We start from the raw sequence: 20,186 nt of genomic DNA, 5'->3' as shown, positions 1-20,186 counted from the left end.
AACATAATATGTCCAATCTAAGGGATTACATGTAAAAAAAAAAAAACATGCCCAAAACATGCTAATACCATAGTGCATCTCAAAAGAAATATATAACATTTGTTATATTGTTATATCAAGCAAGCCTGAGTGTGGCTTGTTGTCTGTACAGCTGCATGTTGCCTATAAAGATTAAATAAAGTTTTGCTTACTGCCCCCTGCTGAAAACAGGTGGTACTTCATGCTAGAATTGCTGCAATTGAAGGAATATTCCCATACTGTTGTCCAGGGACATGATTAATTGCATAATTTTTTAAACATGTTATTTTTTAAATAATTAATCACACTGAATTGCATCAAATCATTCTAAAAATAAATAATGACCATATTATATGTCCAAAAAACTGTGGTATTATGATGGCAATATGCCCAAATATGCTCATCTGCAAAAACACATAATATTACCAAAGATACTGTATATATGTAATGTTTGTACCATGGTACATATTAAAAAATACATGACTACGATATTACTGTACATGTCTAAAAACTCTTGTATTGCCAAAAACATACCGTACATCTCCAAAAAGACATGATAGTACCAGGGTACTTTTTTGTTAGTATTGAAATAAAAGATGTTGGATGGTAAATCAAATCCTTCAGTTGAGTGCCAGTGATGTTTAAAGTGATCTGTAGGTGAAGATCAGTGATTGGATACTCCTAAAGGCATGTTTCATACACATTCATATGACATTCCAACCAGAAATTGAGTCCATCAGTCATTCTGTCAGCATTAGAGCTTATCCTTTGATAATGTCACGATTACCTGTTGTCTGCCCTGTGTTCTCTGTCGCACTATCACGTTTATGTCATGTTTCCTTGTCTGCTCCGTGTTTTCCACTTCACCCGTCACCGTTCGCGCTCCATGTCGTGTTTTTCCTTGTTGTTAGCCCGTGTTTCACTGTCCTTGTCAAAACTACAATTCCCACAATTCCTGGCCTCTCTCACTGCCTGCACTCTTCATTGTTCTCACCTGTGTCTCGTTTAGTCTTCATTGTGTTTGTGTATTTAACCTGGTCTGTTTCTCCTTTCCCCTGTCGGTCTTTGTTGTATGTAGATGCCTGTTCCCATGCTTCCTTCGTCGTTTTCACTCCAGCTATCCCCGTGTTTACCCTCCGTGTTAAGTTAACCCTTTGTTTGCCTTTCGTGTTTATTTACCTTTTCCCATCGTGGATGTATCTTTTGTTGGTGTTCTTTTGTGTTGCCGTTATTATTAATAAAACCTGCCGCATTTAGATCCTCGTCCCGACTCTACCTTCACCGTCATTCTTGACAGAAAGACCGACCGCAAATGGATCTAGCAGCGGTTTTCACCACACTGGCACATGCAGGTTTTCCCGTTCGCGAGTACTCACGGCTCTTCTCCGGGATCGCCACCCACACCGAGTTCGACAACGCTTCCCTGAAGCTCATCTACCGGGGCGGGTTATCATCAGCCCAGTGGCGGGAAGCGCCGGAATTCGGAGAGCACACGTGGAGGGAGTACGTGAGTCTCACCCTCAGAAAACTCGCACCCGAGGAACCACTCCTTGTGTTTCCGGCTGTCGAGCCTGAGCCCCTGCCTTTCCGGATCGATGAGCCAGCGCAGCCAACTTCTTCCGCCCGGAGAAGGAGGAGAAGGAAAGCCTCCGCTCTCCAGCTCACGCCTGCCATGGTCAGCGAGCCAGCGCCCACGCCTGCCACTGTCAGCGAGCCAGCGCCCGCGCCTGCCACGGTCAGCGAGCCAGCGCCTGCCACGGTCAGCGAGCCGGCACCTACGCATATCACGGTGAGCGAGCCAACGCCTACGCACGTCACTGTGAGCGAGCCTGTCGCCCTTGAAGTCAGTGAGCCAGCGCCTGTAGCCTCGACCGTCCCTGAGCCAGCGCCTGTAGCCTCGACCGTCCCTGAGCCAGCGCCTGTAGCCTCGACCGTCCCTGAGCCAGTGCCAGTAGCCGTGACCGTCCAAAAGCCAGCGCCAGTGGTCGTGCCCGTCCAAGAGTCAGCGTCTTCCGAGCTTTCCAGAGCTTCGCCTACCGAGTCTTCCAGGGCTCCTCTCGAGCCTCCCAGAGCTCCGCCTCCTGAGTCTTCAAGGACTCTGCCTCTCAAGCCTCTCGAGCTTCCCAGAGCTCTGCCTCTCGAGCGTCCCAGAGCCCCGCCTCTCGAACCTCCCAGAGCTCCGCCTCTCGAGCTTCCCAGAGCTCCGCCTCTCAAGCCCCTCGAGCCTCCCAGGGCTCCGCCCCTCAAGCCTCCCAGGGCTCCGCCCCTCAAGCCTCCCAGGGCTCCGCCCCTCAAGTCACTCGAGCCTCCTAGGGCTCCACCTCTCAAGTCTCTCGAGCCTTCCAGGGCTCCTCCTCCTGAGCCTCCAAGGGCTCAGCCTCTCAAGTCTCTCGAGTCTTCCAGGGCTCCTACTCCCGAGCCACCCAGGGCTCCGCCTCTCGAGCCACCAAGGGCTCCGCCTCTCAAGTCTCTCGAGCCACCCAGGGCTCCACCTCTCAAGCTTCCAGAGCCTTCCAGGGCTCCGCCTCTCGAGCCTCTCGAGCCTTCCAGGGCTCCGCCCCCTCAAGTCACTCGGGCCTTCCAGGGCTCCGCCCCTCAAGTCACTCGAGCCTTCCAGGGCTCCACCTCTCGAGTCTCTCGAGCCTTCTAGAGCTCCGCCCCCTGAGCCCCCTACGGCTCTGCAACCAGAGACTCCAGAGCCTTCTAGAGCTCCGCCTCCCGGGCCCCCTACGGCTCTACTCCCAGAGCCTTCTGAGCCCCCCACGGCTCCGCCTCCCGAGCCTCCTACGGCTCCGCCCCTAAAGGCCCTACGGTGCCACCTTCCTCGGCTCCACCTCCAGGGCCTCCTACGGCTCCGCCCCTAAGGGCCCCTACGGCGCCACCTTCCTCGGCTCCGCCTTCTGAGCCTTCCTCGGCTCCACCTCCTGAGCCTCCCTCGGCTCCACCTCCAGAGCCTTTCAGGCCTCTGCCTTTAAAGCCTCCTACGGCGCCACCTCCATCGGTTTCGCCTCCAGAGCCTTCCAGGCCTCCGCCTCTAGAGCCTCCTACAGCGCCACCTCCCTCGGCTCCGCCTCCTGAGCCTTCCTCGGCTCCACCTCCTGAGCCTCCCATGGCTTCACCTCCAGAGCCTTCCAGGCCTCCGCCTCTAGAGCCTCCTACGGCGCCACCTCCATCGGCTCCGCCTCCAGAGCCTTCCAGGCCTTCGCCTTCAAAGCCTCCCACGGCCCTGCCTCCTGAGCCTCCCACGGCCCTGCCTCCTGAGCCTCCCACGGCTCTGCCTCCTGAGCTTCCCACGGCTCTGCCTCCTGAGCCTCCCACGGCTCTGCCTCCTGAGCCTCTCACTGCTCTGCCTCCTGAGCCTCCAGAGCCTCCCTCAGCTTCATCTCCAGTGCCCCTCGCAGCTCCGCCCCCAGGGTCTCCTGCAGCCTTGCCTGCGCCTCCTTCGGCGCCACCACCCAAGTCTTCGACTGCGCCATCTCAGAAGTCCTCCTTGGCTCCGCCAGCTCCCCTAGTGGCCACTCTTCCTCCCAGGCCTCTTGAACCTGTCCCTGTCCGATGGCCACCTCCCAGGCCCCCTAGACCTGTCCCTGTCTTGTGGCCACCTCCCAGGCCTCCTCAAACTGTCCCGGTCCTGTGGCCACCTCCCGGGTCCCTTGAACCGGCCCCTGTTCTGCGGCCATCTCCCAGACCTCCTAGACCTGTCCCTGTCCTGAGGCCGCCTTCCAGGCCTCCTGGACCTGTCCCTGTCCGATGGCCACCTCCCGGGCCCCCTAGACCTGTCCCTGTCTTGTGGCCGCCTCCCAGGCCTCCTCGAACTGTCCCGGTCCTGTGGCCACCTCCCGGGTCCCCTGAACCGGCCCTTGCCCAGTGGCCAGCTCCCAGGCCCTCTAAACCTGTCCCTACCCGGGGGACGTTCCCCAGGCCACCCGACCTGGTTCCCTGCACACACCCCCAGAGACTGCTCACCTGCCCTCTCGGCCTCCCTGGTCTGCCCGTCTGCCCTTTGTGCCCCCGTGGACTGCCTATTTGCCCCTTTTGCCTCCTTGGACTGCCTAATTTCCCCTTGTGCCCCCATAGTCTGTCTCCATGTCCCTGGTGCCCCTTGGTCTGTGTCCCTTGTGCCCCCTTTGGTCCATCTGTTTTTCCCCTTGTCTAGCCCCTCTCGCCTTGAACATCTGTTTATCCCTGCTGTTGTTTCCTGTCTGTGTCTTAAGTCCGTCTGGAATCCGGTCCTTTTGAGGGGGGATTCTGTCACGATTACCTGTTGTCTGCCCTGTGTTCTCTGTCGCACTATCACGTTTATGTCATGTTTCCTTGTCTGCTCCGTGTTTTCCACTTCACCCGTCACCGTTCGCGCTCCATGTCGTGTTTTCCTTGTTGTTTGCCCCGTGTTTCACTGTCCTTGTCAAAACTACAATTCCCACAATTCCTGGCCTCTCTCACTGCCTGCACTCTTCATTGTTCTCACCTGTGTCTCGTTTAGTCTTCATTGTGTTTGTGTATTTAACCTGGTCTGTTTCTCCTTTCCCCTGTCGGTCTTTGTTGTATGTAGATGCCTGTTCCCATGCTTCCTTCGTCGTTTTCACTCCAGCTATCCCCGTGTTTACCCTCCGTGTTAAGTTAACCCTTTGTTTGCCTTTCGTGTTTATTTACCTTTTCCCATCTTGGATGTTTCTTTTGTTGGTGTTCTTTTGTGTTGCCGGTATTATTAATAAAACCTGCTGCATTTAGATCCTCGTCCCGACTCTACCTTCACCGTCATTCGTGACAGATAACATCAACTGCACCAGTTTCACCCACCCAGGAAAGCTTCCAGATACATCACTGAAGGTTTTACTTGGATTACAGTGTTTTCATCAAACCGTAAAAATAAAGGATGTTCTTCCAAAGGAATACAGACAGATATCTCATTATCTCTGCTCTTGCTCACTGAAGTGTCCGCTTGAATCAACACTTTGAAGACCAGCTGGATGGTCCATTCAGAGTTCTTCCACTCTTCAGAGCTCGTATGTGCAGTGAGACATTTTTTTTCACCGTCTTTCTCTCTTTGTTTTGAACTGAAGAAACGTAAGAGTGGAATGTGCTTTTTGATAGAACCCTGAAGGGAAACGATCCACCAGACAGAAAACCTAGGCGACCGCACACTCCCATGATGCACTCTGAATGACACGATCGAGTCTGTCTCCCCTACACTCTCAAAGTACTTATACGTACATTTTTATATACTGTATAACTGAATATTTTTTTCAACATTTAACATGGTGATCTTTTACTTATAATCTAATATTTTTAATTCAATTACACCATTTGCAGTGCTTCATGGGATTGTTGTCCATTCCCATATGAAAGATGTTTAGCACACAGTCTTGTACCTTTTGTCTTTTTGTCCGATTTTCGAGTACATTTTTGCTTCAATGCAACTGTGTGGTACTTCAGTGCAAAAACCTGCATCTTATTCACTAACCAATCAGAGCTAAAATTGCATTTGACTGTTTATATTCAGTTATTTTCATTCCTTTACGCGCATAACGCCTCTTTTCTATGTAAATTAGGCTTGGGCACTGTTCATTGTGCGTTTTAATGGATTTGTACTGTATCTGCAATGTTTTTATTTTTCCCGAACCTTATTTGTCCCAATAGTGGAAACTGCGAGGTGCTGATAAGAGAGCAAGACACAACTGCCAAAGACCTCCACCTAAGTCATCATCAGTGCTAGGCACACATGTATAATTCCAATGCACAGTTTTAGCATTCGAATGTGCATTTTTATCTTAAACTCAAGGAATATTACAAGTCTGAATTTTAAATCGATAGTCTTAGACATGGTAAACAGATTTTTTGTTTTAAAAGACTTTTGTTTACATTGCAGTCATTTTTCATCAAATGACAATCAAATTGTGGATTCAAGTGTAATAGAGAGTTAGATGTAATTTAATTATATCTAATTAGAGGTAAACATAGATTGCATCTTATTAACAAAAGTCGAAATTAAGCCATGTCCACACTTCTACATGACTGTTTACGCCCTTCTACTGGGTTTACTGTTAAAAAAAAATGCTGTCCATTACGGCATACTATGAAAATCAATGACATTAAAACACCTAAATTGGAGTTTAAGAACACATTGATTTTGCCACATTTAAGACTCACCCGCACAAGAACAACATTTTCCTCGGGCTTTCGAAAATGCTCCTTCATCAGAAAACGATGAGGTTAGGAAACTGAAAATTGAGTTTTCAACCGAAAACAAATATGTGTTGATGTGGCCTTAAAATACTAATTTATGTCAATATAGAAATTGACTTTCAAAAATAAACTTACCTTGAGGATTCTTTGGAGTATAGCGTGTGACAACTAGGCCGTATTTGTTTTTCAGCTAGAAATTGCTTTATTGTGTTTGCAAACTCTATAAAATTATTTTTTAAAAATCTAGTAGTCACTAACAGTCATGGAAAAGGCATGTAAATTCATTCACATTCGTTTTAGGCTAGCACTGATTCTGAAACACATGTTGGTTCATTGTGCATTTCATGTTGAGGTATTTCTGTGTGTTTATTTCATGCTACCAGGATTGTGAGGGATCGGCACATTAGCAAGCAGATGAATGTTAATGCAGGGGTCCCTGTTGTTTAGTTAGCATGACAGCTCACATCCGTGACTTGATTTCCAGATAAGCTTACAACTGGTTCACAGAAGAGAATGGAAACACACAGAGCAAACGGAAGTGAAGGACAACGGACAGTAACAAAGAGCAGAATTTATTTAACACCTTCACTGGGTCTCATTCACTAACCATGCCCATGCACATATTTGTGTGTAGCATCTACATAGAAATCATGTTTCATCAATAAGTTTGCTCTTTAGGATAAAAGTGTTAACCAACTGGAACTCCTGGTTGCCTTAAGCTCAATATATGCTTTGGTCTGACGCAAACACTAGATGTCTGCGTACAGGATACGTGATGTGAATTTCGTCATCAGCAGATTGCTCGAGCACTTAATGTGTGCAGCCCGACTTTTTTAACCACTGCATATTCTGAACATGCAGCATGCACACGCACCTGGAATTATTTGCACTAATTTGTGGGTCCACAAGGTGGCGACACTCGCAGTTGAGCCGTTGCTGTCACAAAGAAGCGCTAGAAGATGTAATCGCTACTAAACAACAGGAGACGAAGGTAGAAACAACAACAGTGGATGTGCATGTCAAGAGTGCATGTGTGAGGAGGTCAGGAGATACCTGCATTTGTATAACTTCAAACTAAAGTTGAAATAGTCCAGTCTCTCAAAGCAGTCGTAGTGTGCATGTGTGCACAGTCAAATGAAGTATGTTTTAAAAGGCTAGTGTTCGACTGTACACATATGCTAAGCATTTGCACACAAAAAACATACAACTTGTTACACCGAAATGTTTAAGTATATTATTATTAGAAAGTGAATAAATACGTGACCCTACAATAAGTTTTACTTATTTTTAGGTTTGGGAATGGAGAACTGGTTCTTTTCCGAAGCCAAATTATTTTTCATTTCAGTTGCACTGAAACATAGTGATGTTTAGTTTGTGAACAAATCATTCTTTTTAAATGAATCTTCTAAGTGAACGAATTGTTTTTGTTCACCTGCATACACTGACTCATATTCCTGAATGAATCACTCAGTAATCTCGTTCGTGAACGAGGATCTGCTGACTGAACGAGCGAGAGGATGCGTGTCGATCGTTCAGTTCCCAATGAGCCAATTGCATTCAACAATGAAAGGGGTGAAATACACAAGTTTATCAGTATACAAAGATAGGTTTATAGGTATGTAAAAAACATGATCCCTAATTTGCACAAGTTGCTCCCAATGGCAGGCTAGCGCCTTGCATGGCAGCTCTGCCGCCATTGGTGTATGAGTGTGAATGGGTGATAGGGACACAGTGTAAAGCACTTTGGTAACCTCTAAGGTTAAAAAAAGTGCTATATAAGTGCAGACCAGACCATATCCCCAATTTATGAAAGTGTAAAAGTGACTGAAGACCACACAGTTAAAATGACATGAATTATAATTTGAAATGTTGTGCTTTTGTGCACAGTGTAAGATATTTAGGCTTGTCATGAGTTTTGGTAAAAATTAAGCCCAGCATTTGATAAATAAGAGCTGCCATTTGTAGCGAAAACATGTATGGTGTTTAAACTCTCATTTTAAATTGTCTTCATACATTTGTAGTCATGCAAATTCCATTTGTGTTGCTTTGTCCTGCTATTAAAGACTGACTTTAGTGCAAGCCGTTTGCATTCCAGGGCAGGCTGTTAAGGAGCATTTCATTGGTTTGACCCATTTAATGAATACACCCCTTCACCGAACCAGTCGGACATCTTGTTCATAAACAAACTGAACGTATGAACCAAGAACTGTTACTGTGTATTTAAGGCTTTTGAGACTTGAATCAGAGTATTAGAATATGAATCATAATCTGTTCTGTTAAAATCTGAATTCAGCTTTACATAGTATAGGAATCATTAAATTCCTTTTGTTTTCTTGAATGATTTGTAATCGTACAGTACCAAAATGTATTCTGTTGGAAATACTACTGATACTACAGTTACTGTAATCAGAACCTGATGATGGAAAGTGAGTTCTTGTTGCATTTTCTGTCTTATTTATTCTTTTCAGTCTCGAACAATACTGGCAACATTTCAATATACAACTATGAGACTGTATTCAGTGACTTAAAACAATGCGCATTCATTCCTACTTCTACCGAGCCCTGGGACTGTGTGGGCTCATTTCTGATATTTGCTTTAAAATCTTGCCAAGAGTCAATTGATTTTGCATGAGGGAGTCCTTACAAGTTCTCTGTAGTGATTTGTAATTAATGTATGTGTGTGTGTGTGTGTGTGTGTGTGTGTGTGTGTGTGTGTGTGTGTGTGTGTGTGTTTCTAAGAGACAAGATTGACAAGATTAGATAAAACATGTTTGTCCGTTCATGATTTCAGGGCTCAAAGCGCATCCTGAGGTCTAATGAATACATGCTCCCACCCAGCGGCCTCATGGAGACAGACCTGGAGCTCACCTTCTCTCTACAGGTGGGTCATTGATGCTGTATGTTCTTAAAATTAAAGGTTCTTCAACTTTGGTCAAGCAAAGAACCCTCTTTTTTATCAAGGATCATATGCCGCCGTATTTATAAATGAATATTATCACATCGTGAGGCTTATTAAACCAAAATAACTGAATGAATTGAATATCTTAAAACCATTCTATTGGTTATTTAAAGGCATACAAACCAAGATATAGCTGCTAAAAAAAAATCTCTATATTAGATGAGTGAATAACTATTTTCCCATGGATACATCCAGAACAAATGCAGTGTAACAGAAAGCTCTTATGTTAAAGGGTTTGAGTGAAAGTGAAAATAAAGTAAACACTTCATGCTAACACTTTTGGATTAGCATGAAGTGTTTACTTTATTTTCACTTTCCCTTGTTCTTCTAAAGCCCTATTACGGTGGCAATTGTTTCTCAGGGTGACGTCTGTAAAAGTACATTTTCATGGCTCTGTGATAAAACTCATGCGTACGGATGACAAATAAATCACGGCCGATGAGTGAGAATTTTTGTCGATCACATGATTGCAGTTGCGCTTGTTATATGGAAAATTAATCAATTCACAAACTGTGTTCTCTGTATTTTCTTTTAAATATGTTTGGAATTGTGGTTAAAGTGAAAATAACAATGTTAAAGCATGAGGGAACATTTACAGTGTACATTTTCACATACAGAGCGAGACAAAATTCTTGCGGAGAGCAAGAAAATGATGTAATCTAAAGCAACATTACGCTCATATCACTGTACTCTCTTACACTCTCTCTGTAGTACCCACACTTCCTGAAGAGAGATGCCAACCGGCTGCAGATCATGCTTCAGAGGAGGAAACGCTATAAAAACAGAACGATTCTGGGCTACAAGACTCTAGCGGTTGGAGTCATTAATATGGCTGAGGTACAGATCAAATTACTCAATCACATATTCCCTTCAATCAAACCAGTGTCCAGTTCAGTCAGACTTTTCTCAGACAGGCTGTGACCTCTTTAAAACTCTTTAAAAAGAATACTTGTCAATTCTCATAATCGATTAGATGTTTTTATGAAGATATCTACATATTTCATAGTTTAAAATGCATTTGTATCCTATTTATAGTGGATCGCTCATCGTTGCCACAGGTTTGCCATAATTGTGTGCCTGAAGTGGCTGATATTTGCCAATGGTTTGCCAAAGAACCGTGTGCCAGTAGTGCCAGACATTTATAATTGACAAAGCTTTGGCAAATAACCGTTTGCTAGTATTGGTAGATATTTGTCAGTGGTTCACCAAAGAACTGTTTGAAAATAGTGGCAGATATTTATATTTGCCTATGGTTTGCCAAAGAACTAGTTGCCAGTAATGGTAGATATTTGTCAAAGGTTTTCCAAAGAACTGTTTGCCAGCAGTGACAGATAATTGCATTTTACAAAGGTTTGCAAAATAACTATTTGCAGAACTAGTAGTAGCCAATATTTACATTTGCCAAAGGTTTGCTAAAGAAATGCTCGCCAATGGTTTGCCATAGAAATGACAAATTAAGTTCAGTTAGGAAACTCTGTGACACTGGCTGATTGGTCACCCTGGCACTCCCTGCTACGTTAACCAATCAGAAACCCATTTGTCCTCATCAAATTATATTTAACCTGCCTACACATCGTAGCAGCATGGATGCAGCAGCCTTTCTCCCTCCACCTCCCTAGCAACAATTGTCTAGATCTGCTCTACGGGGATGGGGATTTTATATTGGTTCAGTAGAAGCAGGATGCTTCTCTGTCAGCAGCAGCAGCAGCGCATGGGTTCCATGCAACAGCAGCAGCATATGTCAAGTTACAATAGCAGCAGCAGGATGCATAGAGCGGATCTAGCCCGCCAAGACCAAGCCCATAACATGTCATATATTTGTAGAATAAAAAAATATATGTTATACTACTAATTGAACTGTTGTCCCATAGTGGTAGAGACTGTATTTGACAAATATTAATTAAAGAATTGTCTGTCAGTAGTGCCGGACATTTCTATTTGACAAAGGTTCACCAAATTGGCAAATTTTTGCCAGTAGTGGTAAATATTTGCCAAAGAAATGTTTGCAAATAGTGGTAGATATTTGCCAATTGTTTGCCAAAGATCTGGTTGCTAGACATGTGGGAGATATTTATATTTGTAAAAGGTTTGCTAAAGAATTGTTTGCCAAAAGTGGTAGATATTTGCCAATGGTTTGCCAAACAACAATTTACCATAAGTGTCAGATATTTAATTTGGTCAATGTTTGCTAAAGAAATATTTGCCAATTGTTTGCCAAATAACTTTTTGCCTGTACTAGTGGTAGACATTTATATTTGTCAAAGTTTTGATAAAGACCTGACTGCTAATAGAATTAGATATTTGCCAGAGGTTTGCCAAATGACTGTTTGCCAACAGTGGCTGATATATATACGTTTCTCCAAAGAACCATTTGCGAGCAGTGACACATGTTTGTATTTGCCCAGGGTTTGAACTGTTCGCCAATGTTTTGCCAAAGATCTGTTTACAAATAGTGGCAGATATTTATATTTGCCATTGGTTTGCCAAATATCTATTTGCCAATAGTGGCAGATATTTACTGTATATTTGCCAAAGGATTGCTAAAGAACTGTTTGCCAATTGTGGTAGATATTTGCCAATGGTTTGCCAATTAACTGTCTGCCAATAGTTGTAGATATTTGCCAGTAGTCCCAGACAATTAATAATTTTTTACAAAGATTCAACAAATAGTCTAACTATTTACTAGTAGTGGTAGATATTTGCCAATTGTTTATCAGATAACTGTTTGCCTGTAGTGCCAGACAATTGTTTTTTTGTTGTTGTTTTTTTTAACAAAGTTTCAGCAAAACTATAATAAGCCTAACTGTTTGCCAGTACTTCCAGAGTTTCTATTTGGAAAAAGGTTCACTAAATAGGCAAAGTTTTTGCCAGTGGTTTGCCAAAGAACTATTTGCCAATAGTGGCAGATATTTACTGTATATTAGCCAAAAGTTTGCTAAAGAACTATTTGCCAGTAGTGCCAGACAATTGTTTTTCTGACAAAGGTTCACCAAATAGCCTAACTATTTACCAGTATTGGTAGATATTTGCCAGTTGTTCATCAAATAACTGTTTGCCTGTAGTGCCAGATGTTTCTATTTGACAAAGGTTCACCAAATAGGCAAAATAAGTTTTTGTCAGTAGTGGTATATAAGAGACTAACACTCATGAACGTATGAACAGTTATTTTATTAAATATCTGTGAAGAAAAAAAACAAGAATACATAAATTAGAATTTAGGAAAAAAAAGAGTGGTTTAACCTAATAAAGCAATGATTGGTCTAAATAGACGAATGAGAGTTAGCCCGCCTGAGTGGGCGGAGTCAGCAGAATAGCGAGATGATGCAATGTCCCTTGCGAGAGGGAGAAGCAGCGAGCGCGATCCTGGAAGAGACGAGAAAAGTTGAATTAGAGTGAACAAACTAGTAGTTGTATCATAGAAACAATAGAAATAGATTTTGAAATAGAAACATAGATTCGGATATTGTGATAGATGATTTTGAGTGAATGTGAGACTGATTTTATGAACGTGCAGAGAATACGGGCCTAAAGTTGGGAGAGTTTGCCTTAAACTTTTCTAATCGAGAATTGAGTTCTCTTGGTAAATGAAATTACTGAGTTCATTATTATTATTGAGTTTTTTTGTGTAAATGTTTGGTAAGAGATGTTCAAGCATCAAATATGTGTGTTAAATGCAGTTGAATGTATGTAAGAGAGAAAAAAAGCCGTGTAAGAGTCAATTTTCCGGTAAAAAATAAATAAATACGATAATAAATAAACAAGTGATGTTTTAAAGTTAACATTTATTTTGAACAGTTAATGAGATGTAAATGTAATAGTTTTCGTCGTGTAATTGAGCTTGAGCAAACGGTCGAGTGTAACGCACGTGTAATTTGAGCAGATGAGGCCTAGCGCGTCATTTGAAAACTTGCTCCTTGTATATGTATGTGAAGTTAATGTGTTAATGTTATAAGAAAAGTGAAGTTAGAAATGTTATGTGTTGTTTATATTCAGATTAAGTGTTGTAGTAATGTGTATTTTGTAGGAGAGTTTCAAATTGTATTTCTGGCCTTGTCTTTTTAAAGTTTGGGGGGTTTTTTTCTCCCCTTTATTCCTTTTCTTGGGTTTTCTTTTGGGTCTTTGGCTGTTATTTTTTCTAATTTCTGAATTGGATGCTGCATTCCGGAACAATTGGACGAGTTGGAGAAATTTGCACGTGTATTGTCCCTGCTTCACATCGAAAGAACGAGAAATTGGCGAGCCATGCCCATATAAGGATTGAACTGTGGATCAAAGAGTGAACAGTGTGGTAGGACTGAGCACATGTTTTTTTTTTCTTTTCCTACTGAACTGTAAAGCAGAGCTGATTTTGCGGAAGAAGGATCTCGCGAAAGAACAGTGAATTGGAACTGAGAACTGGTAAAATCTCAAATCACATTGAGATTACTGTGAGCATTGAACTAATTTGATTGTGAATTTATTTTCTTTGTTGTTGTTGTTCTGTTTCGAATTCCATTGTGATTATTTCTTTTGATTTATTGATTAAGTGTTTTATCTTTTCTATTTCTGGAAAACGAGAGTTGAAACAAGGAGTAATTTAAAAGGTTAAAGTTGGAAGAACTATATTTAAATCAAATTAAGGGAGAAAAGGATTTTGTTTTTATTTAAATAGGTCAATTAGGAATAACTTGAATAAATAAGAAAATTTGATCTCATAATCGTATTAAATTAAAAGTTAATCGGGTGCAATTAGATTTAAACTAAATAGGGAACATAAATTTATAATAGATAAAAGGAAAAAAGGAGTTATACTTGGATTTTTGGAACAAGACCTTATTAATTTCTGATTTATTTTCTTATATGTGATGTGGTGATAATTCGATTTCATTGTCTTTTACATATTTTCTTTTCTTTTATTCACTTGTTATTCCTCTAAATATATCTTACCTGTCCCCCAACGTAACCAGTGTTGTCACTGTACTCTTCTTGTTGCTGACACAGTCTATTGAGCGAACTTTAGTCTTCTGATCGCTGGTCCATATATCAAAGCAGTGCCTTCCTTCACGCTCCTCTGTATCTCTTACTGATGAGAGTGAGGGTTGTACTCTTGCCACGACACGGGTTACACTTGCTTGTTTCCGTCCGAGCTCGGGATGAGAATTCTCTCCAATGGTTTATGTTTTCAGTGTGAGAACATAACCGCGGCAGCGTTGCGATCTCTGCTTTCTCTTGTAGTGAGAGAGAGCCATTTCAGCCGCCCCCCGCGCCTCGCCTCCTTCCTACGGGATTGAGGCAGGCGCCGCAGGCGAAGGAGAACGATCTGGGGAGAATAACGGGATGCTTTCGCCGGGTAAATCCCCTCGAAACCCTCCCGCCTCCCCGGCAGGCTTGCCTGCTTCCCCCGAGCTCGGGATTAGTGCGGTCCGCTTAACAGCCTACCGTCCGGTCCCTCGAAGCTCCCCGGCATTGGATGATGACATCACCGCTGCATCGGAGAGCGTAACAGCGGCGTCGGATGCGGATAACTCGCCTGGGCCGCCACCTTCGGTCTCCGCCCAGTCTGAGCCTGGCGCAAGAAGGTCCGCTATGCTTCCCGGGCTTAATTGGTTCCGCGGGCATGTGCGCCGCTCACAGCGCGCCCCGGATTCCTTCCCGGACGTGCATGACGAGCTGAGCAAGCCCAGCTTCCTCGCTCCTCCGCTCTCGCTACCCTCGGTGGTAGAACAGTCCCAGACCGCTCCCCCCTGCACGCCATGTCCCCCTCCTGCAAGTCCACCGGGCCAGGGCACTTCAAAATCTGCACTTGGGCGGTCCTGTTCTTGACGTGCTGCAGGAACTGCACTCAAACAGGCGATGGCCACTCCGTGGTCCAGAAACGCAACAATGGACAGGCAGTACAGGAGGCAGACAAAGCATGCTTTCTCAAACGCCCCTGTCTCCCAGCTCCGTCCATTCGGCGACACCACTTGACGACTTCGCCCAGCAGTCCTCAGTGGTGAAGAAACAGACGAAGGCTATTTTCAAGCAAAAAAAAAAAGCATCCTGCCCTGCCGCAAACCTGCCGCCATGGGCCATGCCCTGTCTGCTCGCCGAGGGCGTCCTCCTGCGGCTTTCAAGAAAGAAAGAAAGTGGTGCTCCACCTCAACTTACAAGTGAGTGGGCCCAGCTCTCAGCCCCAGCGTTGAGCTCCCCGCAGAAGTTGGACGCCCATCATCTCACGGAACCCCTTGAGGACCCAGAAGGCTCCCAGGCGCTCCTGAGATGACAGAGACCGAGACGTTAGCTCCGGAGCTGGTAAGACCACTCCGTTCCCCGGTGGAGGGCCGGGAGGAGAATTTTTTGTTAAATTCTTTACACTCTATTTCCTTGTTGTCTCTGGGGTCACCTGGCCCGCAAATGCCGTTCTCACGGCACTCTGCTTTCAGGCCTCAACAGTCCCGGCTTCCCGGATGCGGTATCCCCGCCCTCAGCCCTACGACTGTTCCCCGGCCGGCCGGTTCAGACGAGTTCAGAGGACGCCAGCATCAGACCTCCTCCTCAGTCACGAATCTGCCCCCTGCCGGGTGCGCGGAGCAAGGTAAGTGCTTTGAGTTTATTCTCAGCACCAGAGCCTCGGGACGCCACGTTGCCTCCCGATGCCGCGTTACCTGTTCCGCACCGCTGCGAAGCCCCGCCGGGTACGTCCAAAAACCCGTCCCCTTGGTGCCCCTAGCACAGAGCTTTGAGGCATGGCCTTCACTGCCCAACACGTCACGCTGGCTGCACCGGACCATTCAACTCGGTTATGCAATTCAGTTTGCCAGGTCTCCGCCCCCCTTCGTGGGCGTACATTTTTCCGCAGTACACGGCCAACATGCCTATTCCCTGCTCGAAGAAATCGCCTCCCTTCTATTAAAGGACGCGATAGAGCCTGTCCCTCCAACCGAAACGAAGAAGGGTGTCTACAGCCCTTACTTCATTGTACCCAAGAAAGGCGGCGGCTTACGACCGATCTTGGACCTGCAAGTTTTTAATCGGACCTTGTCCAAACTCCCGTTCAAAATGCTCACCCAGAAACAAACTCTATCTGTCGTCCAGCATCTAGATTGGTTTGCAGCGGTAGACCTGAAGGACGCGTACTTCCACGTCTCGAGTCGCCCTCGACATCGACCCTTCCTACGGTTCGCGTTCGACGGCCAGGCGTATCAGTACAAAGTCCCCCCCTTCGGCCTGTCTCTGTCCCCTCGCGTCTTAACGTAAGTCGCAGAGGCAGCTCTTGCCCCGCTGCGAGAAGCCGGCATACGCATGTAGCACTCCCCAAAATCTTAAAGTGGAGTTTACACTATTTTGGGATCAACCGTACCGTTTCTAAAGATAGGTATTGGAGTAGAGAAAATAAATATAGCAACACTGATGAAAAATCAATAAACCCAAGTGTATTAACAAACCAATAATATTTACAACAATAACAATCAAGGTGTGGTGTATATACATGTAAAAGTGAAGTCCAGAGTGCACAGAGTTATATACAGTGTTCAGATCAGCCTCACCTGGAAGTTTGATAGTCCGTGAGCACGACGAAGTGATGAAGTGATGACTGACCAATGTCCTCTGATAAAAAGTAATCCTGGCTGCGAGCCAAACGAATAACCTCCAGGAGGAACGGCGTCTCAGCGCTCCCAGGACAGTCACCAGCCTAATCCAATTTGTGAATGAACGGGTTTGTAGATGTGCGTACTCGCAAATGAGCCCCGAAAACCGGCATAGCGGTTCCTTAAATAGAAAGTGAAAGTATTTCCTGTACACGAAACCACGCGAAGATCTCGCGTGAACAGAGATGGGGATAAACACACAACAGCTGAGGGAATAACAGGAATACAGGGGAAAGCAATATAACTAATAGGCATAAATGACAAACATAATTAGTTTTATGTCAAGAACCTTATATATAAAACATCCCCTTATGTGGCCACGCTACATAGATCCCCCCCCCCAGCCATCGGCATAGGAGGAGATCGTCCGTACCAGCGTTTCAGGTTAACCACCTTTAAAATATCTGTTTTACATGGGTCTCCCCAACGAACAGTGTAATTTATTGGCCCCATTTTTTTTATTATTTCAGCTGGTTCCTCCCACTTGGGCGCTAGCTTAGCAGAGTATTTATTTGAGGAAAAGGAGAGAGGGTGAGTTTTAACCCAGACTAGATCACCCGGCTGAAACTGCGCATCTTTCCGTCGGGCATTATAGTGTCTAGATTGTTGCACCCCTACTCGGTGCTTTACCTCCTCTGCCATGATGTTCTGTCTTTCAATTATGTTATATGAGGTTTGGTCAGGAGTGGGGTTTTTGAGGATTAACCTCTCTAGTGGACCGTGTAGCTGTCTGCCCAGCATTAATTCAGCCGGAGTTCTCCCTGTAGTTTCTTGATGTGCTGTGTTGATAGCAAATCTTAATTCAGGCAACCACTGGTCCCATCTCTCATGATGTTGTCCCACATATGACGCAATCATTGTTTTTAATGTCCTGTTAATTCTTTCCGTCAGGTTTGTCTGAGGGTGATAGCTGGTAGTAAGTTTTTGAATACTTCCCCAGGATTTGCAGAGCTCTGCGAGCACATTGGAGGTGAATTGGGCTCCCCGGTCAGAAATGATGTATTTTGGGACCCCCCATCGGGTAAAGATCTCTTCACTGAGAATTTTGACAATCTTAGGGGTCTTACTATCTCGAAGTTTATATTTTTGACATGTTTCACATCCTTTTACGTACTGCCAGACATCCTTACGGACAGTTGGCCACCACGCCACCTCCAAGAGCCTCAGTAAGGTTTTCAGCCGTCCCAGATGTCCTCCCAGCGGGTTATCGTGTACGTAGTGCAAGAAACCAGGAATTAATGCCTGAGGAACAACCAGTTGGAATTTATTTCCATTGTTCTTTACAGGAACCCGGTGATATAACACTCCCTGGTGGACCTCAAAGGTAATTTGGTTATCCTGAACCTTTCTGGTTTTTTGGGCCAGTTGGAGGAGAGACACCGTATTGTCATGCCTTTGTGCTTGTGAGATTTCCTGTAACGTGTGGGGTATGTCAGAGGCACATTTTGGTTTTATTATGGCTAGACAGGGCACACCTTCACTTTCAGGAGCTTCACAGACTCGTGACAAGGCATCTGGTCCCAGGTTCAGACATCCTCTTCTGTGATGTACTTGGAAGATGAATTGCTGCAACCTAAGAGTCCACCGGGTCAGCCGAGAGGAGGGCTGTTGAAGGCCCAAGTTAAGGCAGCATGGTCGCTGTAAACATCAAACTGTCTTCCTTCAAGGTAATGTCTCCATTTTTCCACCGCCCAGACTACAGCTAGACACTCTTTTTCAGCCGTTGAATAATTCAATTCGGGTCCACGCAATGTTCTTGATGCGTAAGCTATTACCCGTTCCCCCTCAGGAGTTTGCTGGGTAATAATGGCTCCTAAGCCTACATCACTGGCATCTGTATTAACCTGGAAAGGTTGGTTGAGGTTAGGTTGCATCAATACTGGGGGGTTTTGTAATATTTGTTTGATCGTCTCCAGGCTGGTCTGACACTCAGGAGTCCAATCCCACTTCACTCCTTTCTTTTTTAGATTGTTTAATGGAGTTGTGATGTCGGCAAAATGGGGAATGAACTTGTGGTACCACCCGGCTAATCCCAAGAAGCGTTGGAGGGCTTTAATGTCTTTGGGAGGAGGATAGTCAGCAACCGCTCTGGTCTTTTCAGGATCGACCTCCACTCCTTTCTCTGAGACTATATGTCCAAGAAACTTCAGCTGCTTCTTAAAGAAGTGACACTTCTTCATGTTCAGAGTAAGTGATGCTTGGTTTAGTCGTTGCAGGATGGTGTTCAGATGTTGTACATGTTCTGATAAAGACCTTGAGTAGATTATGATGTCATCAATGTACACGAAACAAAACTTCCCTCTCAACTCTGCTAGGACCTTCTCCATCAGCCTCTGGAAGGTGGTAGCGGCATTCCGTAATCCATAAGGCATGGAGCGGAACTGGAATAGACCTTGGGAGGTGATGAAGACTGTTTTGGCTTTACTACCTTCCTCCATTTCAACCTGCCAGTACCCTGACTGCAAATCCAATGTGCTGAACCAGGAGGCACCTTCCATGGATTCTAAGATGTCGTGGATTATAGGCATTGGATAAGCATCAGGTATGGTCTTACTATTAAGCCACCTATAGTCCACACAGAACCTGTAGGAACCATCAGGTTTGGGGACCAGGACAACAGGTGATGACCACGGAGAGAAAGAAGGCTCGATGATATGGTCTCGTAGCATTTGTTCTACCTGCTCATCGATAATCTTCTTCTTGAAGGGTGAGACCCTATAAGCTCTGGATCTCAAGGGCATTTCGTCAGAAAGTATAATTTTGTGTTGTTCCACAACAAGTCATATGTGGCTGAATTCCAGGTTGGAGGTAAGGCATAATAGAGACTCACCGCAGCGGTCGTGCCTATGTTTTCACCCATCAGACGTGAAGACAATACAGGATTTAGAAGTGCAGTTAGAAATGAATGATATATATATCCTTTGCCTATTTTCAGTCCATATCTCCATTGTCCGACATCCACTATGGCTTCAGCGGTTCTTAGGAAGTCCAGACCAGCTATAAGGGGAAAGGCCAGGTGAGCATCCTTCATAATATAGGTGTCCAACCTGCATATCCTGTCATGCCACTCATAACAGACTGTTTTCCTGTTGATCGCCTGGTGCATTTTTCCATCAGCCACAATGAACCGTTGAAGAGGGGCTGAAGGGTCAGGTTTCGCTTCACCTCCTAACTGTCTCCACAGGCTTTCCTGCATAAGGGTGTATGTGCTCCCTGTATCCAGCACCGCCTTCACCTCTTGTCCTTTTATTGTTATTGGCACTACTAGAAGGGATGTCATTGGGTGGAGTTGAGCAATGGATACTCCTGCTAGATTTTTAGAGGTATGGCGTTCAGGTGGTCTTTTATTTGTTGTTTCTTTGTGTGGCAGCGGGGGCGTGGTCAAGCGCCCGTCCGGGAGAGAAAAGCGGTAA

The 20,186-nt window shown here is 45.0% G+C and overlaps 1 protein-coding gene across 4 annotated transcripts in view; it reads left to right on the top strand.

The window, feature by feature from the left end:
* The window catches only part of LOC127641371 (phosphofurin acidic cluster sorting protein 2-like), a 90,954-nt gene that overhangs the window by 31,749 nt on the left and 39,019 nt on the right, over positions 1-20,186 (top strand). For all 4 annotated transcript variants that reach the window (XM_052124345.1, XM_052124344.1, XM_052124347.1 and 1 more), the window contains exons 3-4: positions 8,996-9,085; positions 9,875-10,000. In XM_052124345.1, coding sequence (XP_051980305.1) covers positions 8,996-9,085; positions 9,875-10,000 — 216 coding nt within the window. The remainder of the gene's footprint in view (positions 1-8,995; positions 9,086-9,874; positions 10,001-20,186) is intronic.

Source organism: Xyrauchen texanus, chromosome 50 (genome assembly GCF_025860055.1).
Source record: "Xyrauchen texanus isolate HMW12.3.18 chromosome 50, RBS_HiC_50CHRs, whole genome shotgun sequence".
Taxonomy (NCBI): Eukaryota; Metazoa; Chordata; class Actinopteri; order Cypriniformes; family Catostomidae; genus Xyrauchen; species Xyrauchen texanus.
This window is presented reverse-complemented; position numbering and strand designations above follow the sequence as displayed.